General features: G+C 53.5%; 6 protein-coding genes across 6 annotated transcripts; 3 read left to right on the top strand and 3 right to left on the bottom strand.

The window, feature by feature from the left end:
• Positions 1 to 2,746: 2,746 nt before the first annotated feature.
• CKM354_000764600 (uncharacterized protein) lies at positions 2,747 to 5,426 on the top strand (the record flags this gene model as incomplete). Its single annotated transcript, XM_044803001.1, has 3 exons — positions 2,747 to 2,798; positions 2,891 to 3,091; positions 3,286 to 5,426. 3 exons carry the CDS (start codon positions 2,747 to 2,749, stop codon positions 5,424 to 5,426), a joined length of 2,394 nt encoding a protein of 797 aa, XP_044658936.1.
• Positions 5,427 to 5,895: 469 nt separating this feature from the next.
• CKM354_000764500 (25S rRNA (uracil2634-N3)-methyltransferase) lies at positions 5,896 to 6,840 on the top strand (the record flags this gene model as incomplete). Its single annotated transcript, XM_044803000.1, has 1 exon — positions 5,896 to 6,840. One exon carries the CDS (start codon positions 5,896 to 5,898, stop codon positions 6,838 to 6,840), a length of 945 nt encoding a protein of 314 aa, XP_044658935.1.
• Positions 6,841 to 7,092: 252 nt separating this feature from the next.
• Positions 7,093 to 7,980, bottom strand: CKM354_000764400 (uncharacterized protein; the record flags this gene model as incomplete). Its single annotated transcript, XM_044802999.1, has 3 exons — positions 7,093 to 7,380; positions 7,446 to 7,695; positions 7,748 to 7,980. 3 exons carry the CDS (start codon positions 7,978 to 7,980, stop codon positions 7,093 to 7,095), a joined length of 771 nt encoding a protein of 256 aa, XP_044658934.1.
• Positions 7,981 to 8,932: 952 nt separating this feature from the next.
• Positions 8,933 to 10,720, bottom strand: CKM354_000764300 (uncharacterized protein; the record flags this gene model as incomplete). Its single annotated transcript, XM_044802998.1, has 5 exons — positions 8,933 to 9,520; positions 9,574 to 9,930; positions 9,987 to 10,006; positions 10,074 to 10,454; positions 10,549 to 10,720. 5 exons carry the CDS (start codon positions 10,718 to 10,720, stop codon positions 8,933 to 8,935), a joined length of 1,518 nt encoding a protein of 505 aa, XP_044658933.1.
• A 522-nt stretch (positions 10,721 to 11,242) lies between these two features.
• CKM354_000764200 (uncharacterized protein) lies at positions 11,243 to 11,607 on the bottom strand (the record flags this gene model as incomplete). Its single annotated transcript, XM_044802997.1, has 3 exons — positions 11,243 to 11,282; positions 11,343 to 11,528; positions 11,576 to 11,607. The coding sequence occupies 3 exons, from the start codon at positions 11,605 to 11,607 to the stop codon at positions 11,243 to 11,245; spliced, it is 258 nt and encodes an 85-aa protein (XP_044658932.1).
• A 3,110-nt stretch (positions 11,608 to 14,717) lies between these two features.
• CKM354_000764100 (uncharacterized protein) lies at positions 14,718 to 15,898 on the top strand (the record flags this gene model as incomplete). The annotated part of the gene is made up of 2 exons (XM_044802996.1): positions 14,718 to 15,005; positions 15,152 to 15,898. 2 exons carry the CDS (start codon positions 14,718 to 14,720, stop codon positions 15,896 to 15,898), a joined length of 1,035 nt encoding a protein of 344 aa, XP_044658931.1.
• Positions 15,899 to 15,977: the final 79 nt, after the last annotated feature.

The raw sequence follows: 15,977 nt of genomic DNA, 5'->3' as shown, positions 1-15,977 counted from the left end.
ATCGATACCAACGGCAAAGCGCTCGGCAGACAGAATAGGTCGCCAGCGCGGGAACGAAGTCTCAGTCCATATAGTCAGAGGCTGGCTTTGACCAAAGCGGCAAATGTTTGAACGTCAAGTAACAAGTTCGGCAATCCAACTGAGGCAGTCGAGCACACGAGCATTGAGATCGACATCGTTCGTACCATTCTTTGGTGCGCTGCATAGAGCATGACAGCACACGACAGGTTCTGCATGCCTGCATGGTACAGTTTCCCAGCCGCACAATTAGCATGGAAGGACGACCGTTGTGCCGTAGCGGCTGTGGCGATCGGCAACGCTGGCACGACTGAATGAGACAAGCCATGCGTGGCGCCCGACGAGTGAGGTTTAAAACCACAGCCGTTAGCCGTTGTGTAGAAGGGACCGCATTTTGATGTTCGGGTGATGAAGACTATCAAGGCGTTGATAGTGTTCCACAGTCTGTATGATGTCGTCGGAATTCAGTAATGGCTCGTCATGAGAAAGGAACACGGCAATCTGACACGCATGACAGACCATAGAGCAGGCATGGCTGAAGTTTTCACATGCGACGGAATCTCTCTGCCAAGACGCAGCATTGCACATGTTTTGCTCAACAACAGCTGCTCTATGCAGAGTGATAAGCGCTCTCGGCAGTTCAGCTCTATGTCTTCATCATGTGAAGAGCGGAAGTCGGCAGACCTATGGGTGGCCACCTTCGCGTATCGTAGTCTGCAGCAGGTGGAGTTGAAGACGTAGGTGATTTATGCAGCATCTACGCCTATCGCTTTCTTATCTCGCTTGCTTGCAGAAAAATCTTTTGCAGAGCTGCATCATGTATCATAAGTATACTAGACCGACGGGCAACGACAAATGCGAATACACAACTGCTTCGGGCCCTCCTTCCATTTTCGATGGCTATCGCTCGTGCTCGTTAGTTGCATCCCATTACTCCACATTTGTCGCGTGGAGGTAATTGCCTGATGTGCTTTCTCTGTGGATCGGCGAGAAGACCGTTGTCAAGACCCTCTCTCTCATGGTAGCAGAGCTCCACGAGCAGGCGCTGTCAGTGAGGCAAGACAACAGCATCAGCTTTGGAGATTTGGAATACAAATGTTAGTTCGCCAAGTTGTGCTTTGCCCGCCGTCACCTGCAGATTCAAGGAAGTGAGCTGAACAGCAAGCAGCCAACGATCACGTATCCTAGAGCTGTGGTCAAGAGAGACAGTGCAGTGGATAGCTTGCTGCTCCTAGTCTGAAGCGAGGTGCAGTAGCCTAAATGCTGTCCGAAAGGCTAGAGCTCGTCTCGAAGCCGGGTGATCCGGCTCGAAGCTAGGTTGCTCAACACTTGAAGCCTTGCAACGTTGTCTGCAAGCCTGCGGCTAAACGACAAATCGCAATCATTCTACTTGCTGCAGATGTCAGGATGGTGGCGAGGAGAGCAGAGCCGCACGAAGGATTCGAATGCATGTCCAAACGAAAAAGGCTGTTGCTTTAAAATTTACTCATAAGATCGTTAGAGTTTATAAACGAGAATCGCTGCTCTTCGTCGTGTCCAGCTGACTGGCACGGAGAGTTTTGTCAAGTTCTGTAACAGCGTTTGAGCATGTTGTGGCTGCGCCGTTGCGGTACTGCAAGCGCCTGGCGGGTAGCGTGCAGAAAGTGGGTTCTCGAGGGGCAAAAGTGGCGGACAAGGGCGGTAGACTGCGCTTTGCGCTGCGAGCACATCACAACGGTGCAAAGGTGTGTTCATGAGAATTCCCGTCTACAGCATGTGTCTGGAGCAACGTCCGAGAGCTGGCCTGTAAGAGTTGCTCTCGTCCAGACTCTGCGGGTGACGGGCAAGGTGAGCGCTGCAAGCGCGGTCGACTTTGACTGGCCCAAGTTGCGATGCACGGTGATGGTGCTGGCGGGCGTGCTTGGCCTCACCGCGAACAAGGTTTGGTGGCTGGCAGAGAGGGCACGTTTTTTGTACGAGAGATACACAACCATCGCTGGAGGGCTCGCACTGCCGACCAGTCCGTTGAGGGTCTTTGACGATGCGGAGCAGGCTCGATCTGCCAGGTCAGGATTGGGTAGAAGAAGGGCTTCGACGGGGCGGAGATGGTGTCCGCGTATTCGAGAGTTGCATCGAGCATCGGAGAAGCGTGCAAATGAGCTGGAGAGTTTGACCTGAGGCGGGCGCTCCGGCATGACGCGCAGTGCACAGAGCCCGCCGGTACTTGGTCTCATGCAAAACCGCGTTGCAGGTGCAACAATGCGGGCAACGTTGGAGGACAAAGGGCAACGGCGAAGGAGAGTAGCAATGTGTCGTGTGCTTCGTTTCCCAATCGCAGGATCGGCGAGCGCGCAGCCGCGCCATTGGCAGCACGAGCGCTAGTTTTATCACTCACTCCGATTTGTCTGCCGGCGCGGTGGAGTTGCAACTTCTCGGCATCCAGACGACGTGGGAGGGCCATCCTAGTCACGCCTAGTCTGGCTCGCTGGACGTTCCCTTCTCACTTTCTGATGCGGCCCCAATTGCGTCGCACCTGGTCCGGTCGGAGCATATACACCACGGCGCTGCCACCGCCTCTGCTCTGCGCTGTCCGTCTTCCCATCCGCCATACCTCCACGCTTGCCCTTTCTCCTGCAATCGCCCAGCGGATGACGACAGCGATGCCGCGAGCATATCAACTATAATCCCGCTTCTCCCCAACAATCCATAGCCACCACCCTTCCGCGCCCCCTCTGCACGCGACGACGCAATGAAGTATGGCGAGACGCTGCGGCAGCGATCCATTCCTGCCTGGGCGCATCGTGAGTTTTCCTTCCTATTCACTCCGGCGCATTCCTGCTGCTCCAATGGCATTTCCCGTCTCTCGCCTCGGCTAACCGCAGCACCTCTGCAGACAACATAGACTACGACGATGTCAAACACTTCATCAAGGAGCACACCACCCCGGGGAAGGGCAAGACAATCTCCGTCCCCGGTCGAGGCGAGGACAAGCTGGCCGAGTTCGAAAACGCCCTGTTCCACATCCTGCAGGACCAACACCAACGCATCGATCTCTTTGTTAAGAGCAAAGCAGGTGAAATCCACCGCCGTCTTGGTGAGTTCAATGCCCTGTTTCAGCTGGAAATTTCCCAACTTTCTCTGTATGACGGAAGCTTCGTGATCCTGTCGCAACTGCAGCGTTGAGCGCCGATCCCCACTTATTTCCGGCTGTCTCGATTCCGCGCCGGATAGCGGCCAATCTGCAATGCACCGGACAGCACACGTTACACAGAGCTGACGATGCGTCAGAACACTCCAAAAAGCAACTCCGAGCATTGGCAGTGCGACAAGCGCCCGTCGCCGACCACCGAATACCCGTCAGTCGCCTCGAACGATACGGACGATTGGAGAATGATGTAGTCAAAGCTGGCGAGGAGATCAAGTCTCTGGCCAGGTTCATCGCGACGCAGAGGACGGCATTTCGAAAGTTGCTCAAGAAGTACAAGAAATGGACTGGCTCTGCGGAGCTGGAGGATCGCTTCCGAGAGGAGATCCTGGATGATCCGAAGAGCTTCACCAAGCTCGATCTGGGCTACCTTTTGGACGAGTACTCGGGCACACGGCACAGCATACGGACTCTGTACGACAGTCAGGTTCAGCAAGCGGCAGGCGGCAAAAAGGCGGATGCAAAGGAGGCATCGTCCGTGATCGCCCAGCTGCAAGAGGCTGTCAATCGCGACTCAAAGGTCTTCTTTGACACAAGCATTGCTACTGTGCCTTTGGGGCAGTATGGAACTGTGGCCAGTTACTTCGTACACCCTGAGAGCATCGTCGAGTTGCAGATGCTGCTGCTTCAGCACGCTAGATTTCACCTGTCCAGGAGCAGGCAGAACTCGATCGCGACCCCGATCTCCTCCGCACCGAGAACACCGACCCTGCCAGGCGCAGGCTCCAGCGATCCCGACTACCACATGCTTGTGGCCGACAACCTCGAGCGATTTTCGAAAGAGCAGAGTAGCCTCACAGTGGATGATCGGGAACACGCAGCGGGCAGCTGTCCACAAAGAGTCAAAGCGGCTGTGCGATGGACAACCGACGAGGATGCGCTTGCATGCCTTCTGTCTCGGTCGGGCAGCACTAAGAGCGCATACCTCAAGAAGAAGCACATCCGCGACTTCTTCAACGCAAAAGCCGACTTCTCGACTGAGCAGGAAGAGGTTGATACAACAGAGAGAGTGGAGGCACTGCGAGACGAGCTGCTCAAGAACAACACCAAGCCACTATTCCGATACTCATGCTCTCGATCTCGTCTGATTGGGCTGGACGACAATGCTAACGGCTTGGTCATGGCCACGCTGGACAGTGGCATCACATTGGAGGTGGCTGGGGATTCTGCGCAAGAAGGAGCGAAGACCACGTTCCCTTTCGCGTTGCTGACAGTAAGGCAGGAGGGGCAGCCCAAGTCAGAGCTTTTGACTGTCCTCGATAGGAGCTACCTGGTGGAGCGGGTGCGAGGCTTCTCTCTGGAATACCATGCAGTCTGGCAGACCCACCAATCTGACCACATTCCTGCACCGTTTTGGCTGCCATTGCTATCACAAGACATCCGAAAATTACCGCCACCAGCCATGCGCAAGCGTCCTAGCACACACGGCGGAACCGATGCCTCGGGTGCACCATCAGCCAACAGCGCTTCGAGTCCTGGTACGCTCGACAGCGTTACAGCGGTGGAGACATCAAACGAGTTGGCAAGCCAGCTCGAATCACCTCCGCTGAAGTCGTTCAACAAGAAGAAGCGCAGAAAATATCCTGAGGCACAGACGCCAACGCAGAAATACTGGAACGAGTATGACGATCCTGAAGAAGGCGGCGAGGGTGATGCGTACTACATTTACATTGATCCGAATGAGAAGAACCCCTTCGATCGCTTCTTCGAGAGGATCGCAGATGTCTTCAAGAGGAAAAAGCGGTCGGAAGAGGATGCGCTACTCTCCATACCAGGCACGCCTCATCTGGACGACGACGAGTCTTCAGATGAAGAATCCGATTCACCCACACCTCGAAACCATTTTGGGCCCACATCGAACTTTGGCACCTTTGCGGGCCCCATGAGCATTCGCTCAGCGAGTCTGCGACGAGAGGAGCGCACATCCTTCTTGCCGCAGTTTAGCATTCTTTGCTACGTGGCTTCGCTTGCTATGCTCGTCATGGCATACATACTTCGCACCACCGGACGCCACAAGTTCATCAGGGAGGTTCATGTCGGAGTTCTGTTCTCCATGGTCTGTGGCCTAGGTTTCGTGCTTCTGGGCTTTATGAATGTGTTGCGACGCGGCAGTGTGGGCTCTTCGGAAACACCGCTTTCACTGGGTGCCTGGGCGGTCAGCATTGTTGTCCTGATTGTGAATGTACTGGCTTCTGGCGGGTTACTGGCCTCCATGCTGGGTTGAGGAGGCTTTTCATTTCATTCTTGGTATTTGAGTAGGAGGAGGGAAGAGACTGCACCTCCTTCATGGCGTCAGAGCGGATTCAATACACATGTACAAGCGGCATACGGGGCGTTGGCAAGCGGGGCTTTGCTGTTCTTCTCGTGGGAGATATCTCTTAGTGTGAATTGGGGCAACTGGGGATTGTACTGTATACGTCCACGGGGTGTGTTTAGAGGTCGTAATGTGTTGATGAAGATGAAAGTGGCAGGACACACGATGGTCAATTCTCACATTGATTCCAATTCTTTCTATACCTTTTCACGCCCCTCTCGCGTGCGTTGCTACGTCCATGGAGCCATATCGGCTTCGGCTCGTGGTTGGGAATGCCAAGCCTTCGCATCCGAACAGCAGCAACTGCACCTCCCATCTTTCTTTTCGCTCCTTCTACACCCAACACGATGGGCTGAAGAAAAACACATCCCTGCCTCTCATGGCAAAGAACAAGAAACGCAAGATCCACACCAACCACGCCGAGCATCGCAAACCCGCGCGACCGCCGCAGCGCAAAGATGTCGCGAAATCGAAATCTTCCGCGAAGCACCAAACCGCCAAACCTGCCAAACCGCAACAGCAGCATCAGCAACCCACCATTCCCTTCCTCGCTGAAGACCGCATACTCCTGATCGGCGAAGGCGACTTCTCTCTCTCCCGCTCCATCGTCGCCGAACACGGCTGCTGCGATGTCACGGCGACATGTTACGATTCTCAGGAAGAGCTCTTCGAGAAATACAAACCGCAAGCTGAATCGCATGTCCAGTATCTTGAAGAAGAAGGGCAGAAAGTTTTGTACAGCGTCGACGCAACGAAGTTGGATAAGAATAAGCAGTTAGCGAAAGCTGTGGCCGAAGACGGAAAATTCAATGTCATATTGTTCAATTTTCCGCATGTGGGCGGCAAGAGTACGGATGTGAATCGACAGGTTCGTTTCAATCAGGAATTACTCGTGAAGTTTTTCCAGACGGCGCAGGGGTTATCGGTTGTGAGTGGGAGCAATGAGGAGGAGAAGGGGACGATTGTGGTGACGTTGTTTGAGGGTGAGCCGTATACGTTGTGGAACGTGAGGGATTTGGCGAGACATGCGGGGTTGGAGGTTGTGAGGAGTTTTAAATTCTTGGCTGAGGCGTATCCGGGGTATGAGCATGTGAGGACACTGGGGAATTTGGTTGGTGGGGGTGGATGGAAGGGTGAGGATAGAGAGGCGAGGAGTTATGTGTTTAGGATGAAGGGTGGTGGTGGTAATGGCGGCGCAAATGAGAAGCCGAAGACTCAGGCTGAGATGCAGAAGGAGATGGAGAGGCAGAGGAGGGAGAGGTTGGGGGCTGGAGACAAGAGGAAGAGGGCGAAGGATGATGACAGCTCTTCGGATGAGGATTGAGCATACGGAGACCGTGATCTGGTTCTTCCGTGTGGACATGAATGGACAACGACAAAATCACGAAGTTGGTCACTCCATCTGTGCGGTAACAACGAACACGGAACGTCATTCCGAACCCATCTATGAAGGACAATCGGTCAAATTGTGCAAGTCCGGAGGTCCAAGTCGAGTCACTCACATCGTTCAAGGCATATCTCGTTACTGCAGTAGCCAGCTACCACATCTCGCCTCCACAGCTCTTTCCAAGCCTATCTAGGTAATGACAAGGCTGTAGCTGGTCGTCGTAAACTTAGCGTTGCTTCCCTCAGTCGGTTCCGTGCCCGCACCGGAGCTGATCAAGTACTGCGAAGTCGGAAGACCTTGGTTCGATGTCAGGTACTTCACAAACTCAACAATGTCGCCGCTGAAGCTGCTGATGGTTTTTCCGTCTGCTGGTAGGAAAGAGAAGACTTGATTGACGCCATTGGAGCCTTTGTACAGTTTCCAGCTTCTTCCTGCGAGAGTCACCGTGGCGACTGGGACTGGGTTGCCGTCGGCGCCCTGTGGAATGAGGAGGTCAGCCAGTGCAAGGTAAGAGGTAGGTGTCTGGTATGATGTCGACTTACGTAGCTTGCAGAGATAGGTCCTGCACCACCGTACGCCGCCAACCAGATCATGATCTCGTACTCGTTGGTTGCTGTTGGAGAAGACGAAGTGAAGAGGTCGTAGGCCACGTTGGCGACCAAGTTGCTGCCTGAGTAACTCCAGCTCCAGTTCGATTTCATGGTCTTGAGCGTTGAAAGCTTGTTTGGAGTATAGTTGACGACTGCATTGGGGTAGGTCTTCACGCCGCCGGAGCCGCGAGCCCATGTCCAGCTGGGAGGATTTCAGCGACTATTCAAGTATGATGTGGGGAGACGGTTCTTACGTGGCGTGCCAGGCAATGTTTGTCCCACTGACCTTGTCAACGCCAAAGCATTGACTGCCTGATACTCCTGAGGCGCCCCAGAGGTTGTTGTATACCGTGTAGGTGCCTGTCTGAACACTGTCCCATTGCCCGCAGAGATCAGCGCGTTCGACGATCGATTTGGTGGGCGTGGGTGAGGCCAGCGCTGAACCAGCAAGGCATGCCAATAGCAAGGATGACGTCTTGAAGAACATGATTGCGACTTGGAGGTGCGAGCACAGTTGACAGAGAAATGCTTGGGAGATCTGGGACAGACAGCGTCTTCTATAGTCCTCGCCACGCGTTCCCCGCCCCTTCTCGATGCTGCACGGCGATCGACATGTTCAGTCATAGCATGTGAGTCTCGACGCGCCTCCTTGCACCTGGTGATCAAGGTCGTTTGGAGAATTCGAGGGTAAGCACCGCAACTCTTTCCCAACCAGGCGCGGAGGCCGATGACGATTGGAGGCCTTTCTGAAGTCGTTCATATTGCTAGCCAGACACGACGGAAAACGGCATGATTCCCTCGCTTTTACATACACCGGAGGCACGGAATATTTGGAGTCTCCTTTATATTGCACGGTCCAGTGTTTCGAGTGTGAAGCACTTAGGCTAATCTTCGGACAAAATGGGGTTTCTCGTTTCAGTGCTCGGTTTCTTGACTGCCTTGCATCGGAAAGTACAATGGATTTGTACCTTCGGATGTGATTTCTCCTTGGTGCATTTTGCGTCCATGTGACTTGGCGATGTGTGGCTGTTGATGTCCATATCGATAGCTGAGCACTTCAGAGATGCGTCGATTGCGATGAAGTTTCAAGGGCAATCTAGGCGAGGACGACAGGCCCACATGTGGTCGTTTCATGTATCATCTCTGGATCTGTAACATCAGGACCGTGCTTCAGCAGATCAAGAAAGCTTGTGAGCGAACATGTTTCTTCGCGTTTGGGCCAAGCTGTTCAGGCATTTTGCTTGTCAGCTCGCTTGACGTTCTATGACGAATCAGTGTCCTTTCGATAATTCTTGTATTCATTCTTGCTGATCTTGAGTTCCAGGTGAGGGTGCGTTCTCATAAACAAAGCAATCTGTCGGGATCTTTACGTATTGATAAATACAGTCGTGTCATCGTTTATTTGCTCTTCGATCATTGGGAACGAACCTCCATTTATGTTACTCTTTCTGCTGCGCCGGAGTCAAAGTGACCCAGAGCGGAATCTTTTCCCAAAACGTGTAGACCTTTTGCTTTTCCCAGTCTCCACTCTCTTCACAAAGATGCAAGTCAAAATGATACAACGTCGTGGCTAGAATCAGTCGCATTTCATGCCAAGCTAGATTCTTGCCTATGCAATTTCGTGGGCCCGTGGAGAAAGGTTCGATGCTGGTAAGGCAGTCGTTCTGATATGCTGGATCCTCGCCTAGCCAGCGCTCGGGTCGGAACTCATTTGCCTTGTAGAAAAGAGCTTCGGAACGGTGGAGTGCCATCTGATGAACGCCAACAACAGTACCTTCTGGGACGAACTCGCCGTCGATGGTGACTCCGCTTTTGGGGATGATACGAGGGAGAGCAGTGGGCACTGGAGGGTACATGCGGAGGCCCTCTTTCAGTACAGCCTGGAGATACTTGAGTTGCTGTGTATTTTCCATCGTTATATCGTCAGGTCGTTTGTGGCTAGTTCGAATCTCTTGCACGAGTCTGTCCATGTATGCTGGGTTGCGAAGAAGGTAGTAAATGGTCCCCGAGAGCGCTGAGGCAGTCGTCTGTGCGGCCTAGTCAGCAAGCGATACCTTCCTCCTGGACCTGGTCTGCTTACTTCCGTCCCGGCAATCATAAAGGTTGAAGCATTGCTGTACTGCTCCTCTGTTGACAAACCATCTTCTCCTTCGTCTCTCTTTTTGACAATGTTCGTCCATAGATCTGTCCGTTTAGGCCTTTTGGCCAATCTCCGGTCGACTCGCTGTTTGGCGTAATTCCAGTGCACTGCGCCCTGTTTCTGGACTTTGGGGCTCTTCACGAGAAACTCATCTGCCAATGTGTTGACGAGCCAGTGAATTATCTTGACTGCCCGGATGATGGTAATGGTTTTGACACTGCCGAAGATAGCTTTGACCCAGTCTGAATATTCGCCGTTCTCGAGCATGCCTAGGCTCTCGTTGAATGCTAGGTCTCCCTGTGTTGCTTCTGAGTTCCTCACGGCGAATGCATATCGCTGTGTCATAGACTTACCATGATATCGAAAGTTGTGCCTAGGCAGGTGCGAACGCAGCAAGTCAGCAGAGCATGGAAGAGAGGAGATTCGAGTCGCTAACGTACAATTGAACCATTTCACTAAGTCGACGTTCTCACCACTCCGCATGCGCTCCTCCAGTTTGCATCTGAACAGCGTGATCCACTGCTGCAGTAGCGGCTCGAGCTCCTTCAGATTGCGGTCTGCAAATGAGTGAGAGAGCAACTTTCGCTGTCGCGCGTGAACTGCGGGATCGATTTCCGTGACCAGACTGCCAACACCGTTGAAGGGTTTCGAGTACCGCGTATGGTCTTTGAGTATTGGTGCTTCTCCAGGCTTGCGGAAGCCATAAATGTCCTTCCATGACCTCTCTCCGGCGAAAGATAGCTTGTTCGGCGCTACCCGTACCACTGGCCCATACTTGGTGTGTAGTCGGACCGCAACCTCGGCGTCGTTACCGCTGCATACTGTGAGCAGATCAGGTAGTGGAGTCAAAGCTCGCACTCGAGGGCCGGGAAACCTGCTCAAAGGTCCCAAGAAGGCGGTATACGAGACACATACCACCCAGTAAAGGGCAACCAGTGTTAGCAAGAGAGTCGCGGTCTCTAGAGCATTGAGCGTAAGAAGCCGGTTGAGCTGTGGAAGATTTAGGCTGGGCATAATGGTCTCTAATAAACTGAAGAAGTTGCAGCACACGGCGTTGAAGGAGCTCCCGGAGCCTTATCAGTTGCATTCTACCCATGTTCTAAATACGTCTCGGTGTGCGCATGTAGTAAGCATGATGGCCTGATCTATCCTTTGTCAGCGGGCATTGAATGCTTGCGACCCGATCCAGCATACCCGCATGAACGGAGTGTGCCGGACGAGAGGGTTGCGGTGAGAGTGCGAGCAGTGTCGGAGCAGAGTGCGGTTATTGGTGGTCGCTCATGAGATGTTGACGATCTGATTCTGTCCATAAGACGGCAACCGGTGCATCCGAGTAACTTGCATGAGGTAGGCGGACGTCGGATAAATTGTGGAGCATTGACTACTTTACAGCGAGGCTGGGTGGACAAACCCGGGTCTTCAGAGCAATTGCCTTTTTAGGCGCTGCCTTGTTTAGGGCATTGCATGTTCGTTCTCGCGAGTATCGGAGGGCAAATCCTGTCGATCTCCACGGGCCACGAGACTGCTCGAACCGTCCGTAGGCTGTCAGCGTGGGTGTAGCTAGCGATAGAAGCGTAGTCGCCGTAGGATATTGGAGAATAGCTAGTGACTAATGAAACCTCCCAAGATCAAAGTAGAATCTGCCAAGTCTGTTCTCGCATTAGCGTGTGTGAATTGTCTTAGCTCTCCGGGCAGAGTCTAAGACTAACCCGCGAGGGTTCGCGTCGCCACGGTGAGGTGCACTCCCATCGCCTAGGACCTGTGGGTCAATATCATCCACCGGGAAGGGAAATACGTACGTCACAAATCCAGTTGCCTGTCTCCGGCCGCAGTGCCTGGTCGTCTTGAAGAGTGTCCGGAGATGTGATGCCGTTGGTCCAGTGCGAACATTTGAGCTATGAGATTCGTGTCAGCGTTTACTTAAGCAGTGACGAACGCATACCTGGCACCGGAGTCTATCTCCAGTCGAAGCATTGTGCCGGCTCGGAGACCGCACGGAGATTGGAGGCCATGGTCCAGATGCGAAAAGATGAGCTATGAGGTTCACGTCAGCATCTGCTCAAAGAGGAAGTGAACTTATACCTGGTTTGCTGTCCTGGATCCCGTCTCCGATCGCAGCACTCTGTCGTTTCAAAGGCGCACTGCTATCTAATGGCGCTGTCGCAGTACTGAAAGCAGGAAACGCAATGAGAGCGGAAAGCGGAGAAGTGGAAATGCAACTTTTGTTAGTTTTGTTCTATCTTTTGGTGCCTTGACTCGCATCCCAGCGTTCTATTGACTTCCATCAGCAGGGATAATAAACATCTTGGTCGAGATGCGATAGGCAGAGAGACTAATCGAGTGAGGGTGATGGTGCTTGTCATCCACTTGTAGATTTTCTAAGCAGCTGGTGACACCCATGTGTTGTAAGTCAGCCCTGCGCACGCGGATCCCATATTGCCGTATTGATAAAATGGCTTCGAGCAGCTCTGTTTGGCGATCGCTGGCTTGAAGCTCATAGTCTGGGGTCTCAGCGGCTTTGAGGGCCCGCCCGGCGAGGAGCGCCACGAATCTTGTTGACGTGGCGGCTTCCACGTTTCGGCAGCAGGTTGAACCTGCGTCGCGGCAACATTCGGTGGCGTTGAACGCCGCCAGTTCTGGGAGATTGCGCTGTTCGTTTGCTTCCCAGGACTCCGAGAGGCGGCATGTCGGTTGTACTGCGCATGCGGAACCTGGTGATGAGCGGATCTGCTCCAAACGTTCTTCTGTGCAGTCTTCCCTTGCGCTGCCCGATGGCGTTCTGCCTTGTGGTACGCCCAAGTGGCTTGGTGAAGAGAGGTCGGGCTAAGTCGGCATTGGTTCCCGCCAGATCGGAAGCGCGAGAGATTGCGCCACTCAATCCAGTATCCCTGGTCGAGATGGACGAACGATGGTTTTAGAGTGTCGAAATCACACTCGAGAAGATCCAGGCCGTTTGGAGACTTTTCGCCGCTCTGGTGAATGATACCCAAGTACTGCCAAAGGATGTCTCTCTGTTGTGCGTGGGCATATTTTGCCACCAGGCCTCCCGCTTGTGAGAATGAGGTCACCGGTGCACAAAAGACAAGGTGGCCACATGTCGATTGGCACAGGATCAGATTCGGGTGGCCGCCAGCCCCTTCACCAACATGAGCTTGGTCGAAGAGTACTGAGTCTTTTGGCAGTGTGCTCATCACTCCGAGGAAAGCAAAAAGTCCGTCAAGTCCCTGTCTGTCGTCGTGGTCATTTAGATTTCCGCGGAGAGAGCGGGAGGGAGGACGTTTACCACTGCAGGCTGAGCAGGAAATTGCCGGTAGGAACCCTGACAGGTGCTCAGGGCTCCAGGAAGGGTTTCTTGCCTCCAGTTACGGAGGCTCGCTTCGTAGGTCGGCGAAGGCATCGCGAGAACGGGACATCCAGATTCGTTGGCTTGGCTGGGGTCGGATCGTCGGAGAGCGATGCCGTCTCGAAGCGTCAGAATGGTCGCTTCTAAGAAGCGGCGAGAGTTCTTGGGTGTGCGAAGGTGAGATGGCGTGGCTCTGTGTTGGAATCGCAGGCTGTATGAAAGCGTGAGATGAAGAGGGAACAACACACGGGGGATGTAGAATATAACGTTGCAGATTGCTCATACTCTGGTACTGCCAGGTGGGCAATTCTCACTGGACAACTGACGGGAAACATACGGTACTAGAGAGGCCTCGCGAGGACATTTGAGGTCCATGAGGCCGCATCTCGCGACGGGAATACACTAGGTGTTCGCAAATTCTGAGAAGCAGGTCAAAGTCTTCTATGTGTGTGAGGTCAACTTGGCTCCGAAGGCCTGGCGTCACATGTGTCTCTTCAAATCACAGACAGCGGCGTGGCATTGGACGTGAACGGGTTCAGCTATCCAAATCAGACCTTCAGTCTGAAATATGGAACCGAGCACCAGGTGCAATGGCCTTCCTGTATCCCATTTGCTGGTGCAGTCGTGTTTTTTGGGTCCGCATGACATTATGGCTGAAGTGTCCTCAATCCTTAAACCTTACTGAAGTCCTTGTGTTTCCTTGGTCCTGGAACATCCTCCTTTGACTTCATGCTGCATGACGAGACTTCTGTACACAACGTCATTGTATCGGTGGTCTTCAGCGCGGTATCGGAGCCTAACGGAGAATCTTCAGTCAACCATCTTTGCAGAGGCGATAGCTTGCAAGCGGCAGCTTATGGAGGCAAGGTGGTCAGATGCGTGAGGCCACAACATCAAGCACCCTTTCACAGCCTTCCGGAGCTGACTGACTCGTAGTCGCAACGAGTGTCCGATGATGCAGATGGAGGTCCGGGGCGCGAGGTGCGTGAAGTGAAGTGAAGTGCTCGGAGCCGCGTCAACTCTGGCTTCGACTGGACTGGACTTGCCGGGAACGGGAACGGGCCGAGAGAGCGCGTCAGCACGTGGCTGCCATCACAAGTATGTACATTGCCAAGCTTGCCTTGTTTCTGCGTCCTCTGGTCTTCTCCTTCTCTTGCTCGTCTCTCTAGCACGCGCCGCCCAAACACGATGACCCATGCCCGCGGAAGTCAACTCGATCAGCTGAGCGGCCTCAAAAAGGTGCCGCAACAAGGTGCCACCAGTGGCTTGCACATCCTCAACGGCACCAACCACGATGGCAATGGCTTGCTTGCCAAGGTCTTGGTGGCCTGATGCAAACGAAATGGCGCGCGAGACTGCGCTCTCAAAGTCTCCATTACTGTTTTGCATTGACTTGGCTCTACTAACTGATTCGTGTCGTGAAAGCCTCTCAAGACTAGCCGACGACGAGACGATGAGTATAAGATCGCGTCGTGCCGTCCGCTGGCGCGTTTCGCGGTGCCACAACCTCCTCTACGCTTCTCACATAGCTCACAAACAATGCCTTACGCTCACGTTTCGCTCGTACTTGCGACCTCGCTCCTGGCGGCTGCACAGGATGCTCCTCCGAAGCTCAGCGATTTTCTCTCAAGTAATGAGCAGCTTGCAACTTTCAGCAGCCTGTTGAGCCCGCCATACAGTACAGATCGCCGAGCAACGGGCCGGATTCCGCGTTGACACAGTTACAGATACTATCAAGTACATGGAAGAAGCCGTGAATATCACCATTCTGGCACCGACAGAAAATGCGTTTCGATATTTTCCACAATCAGCGCTCGACTCGATCACTGAAGACGATATACTCTACCATGTCTTGCGAGAAGGTGGAATGCCAGCGCTCACGTCATCTATGATTCCCGATGATGTGGCCGTCATGAGATCTACTTTGGTCCGGGACTTAGACTCCCCGGCTCTCGCAGGTTTGGTAGTGCGGGAAGGCCAACTGCGAGCAATAGGAGCCCGGGGTCAGTGGGCTAATGTGACGCAAGCTGTAAGTTTCTTGAATCTTTCGAGCGTTCCCTCCATGTGTGAGCAGGTCAGAACCTGGTTCAAAGGCCTTTCGCGGCAGGCTATACTCTTGTAGATCAGCTGGGCCGAGCATCATTTCCTGACTGCAACGGCTCACAAGTCACCTAGGATATCCCCATAGCCAATGGTGTCGTACACCTGATTGACCAATTCTTGCCCATCGCCGAGGATCTCGTGGGTACGGCGTTTGCTATCAACTTGACAGCCTTCCTCGGAGCATTCGAGAAACCTCTTAGCGAGGGCAGACTCCCCAAGACTGGTGTGACTGTATTTGCGCCCCGCAATGAGGCTTTCGAAAGAATCGCCTGTACAATGCAAAACATTCCGGAAGGAGATCTGCCAGGCCTGCTGGCGGCGCATGTAGTCCCTGGTACCTTTGACGGCGAATACATCAAATCCGCTGTCGGGAATGGGACTGAAATGGAGACCTTGCTTGCTGGCCTCACAAGCGGCGACGAATCAATTTTGTTCAGCACTTGCAACGATGGAAAATACTACGTGTCAGGAGAATTGTTACTGGCGACTGATATCCCATTCGAAGGAGGTATCTTACATGTTATCGATGGCGTGCTGGAGGCGAGAGACAACAGCGACAGAACATGTCAAGAGGGTACCGAGACTTCCACTGCTGCACAGGATAGCGCTACCTGTGGTGCTTTGCCTTCCCCGACAGATCTTCCTACGCCCACTACAACAGTCACTCTCGCAAGCCTGACAGCAGTAAGCGAGGAAACTGCTCAACCTGCTGCTGGCTCGAACTCGGGGACCACTGGCAATTCGGCTGCTGTCGCCACGGCTGCGGTTGGTGCTGCGGCATTATTTGGTGGTGCAGCTGCGATGCTGGTCAACTTCTAGTCATTGTGAAGGCATTTGTAGGGTCGAAGAACCAATGCACAACACATGCTACATAAAATCGGGGATTCCAAACCTTCCT

Source organism: Cercospora kikuchii (assembly GCF_019650295.1).
Source record: "Cercospora kikuchii DNA, contig_00004, whole genome shotgun sequence".
NCBI classification, from domain to species: Eukaryota; Fungi; Ascomycota; class Dothideomycetes; order Mycosphaerellales; family Mycosphaerellaceae; genus Cercospora; species Cercospora kikuchii.
Note: the sequence above shows the minus strand (reverse complement) of the source record. Positions and strands in the feature narration are given on the sequence as shown.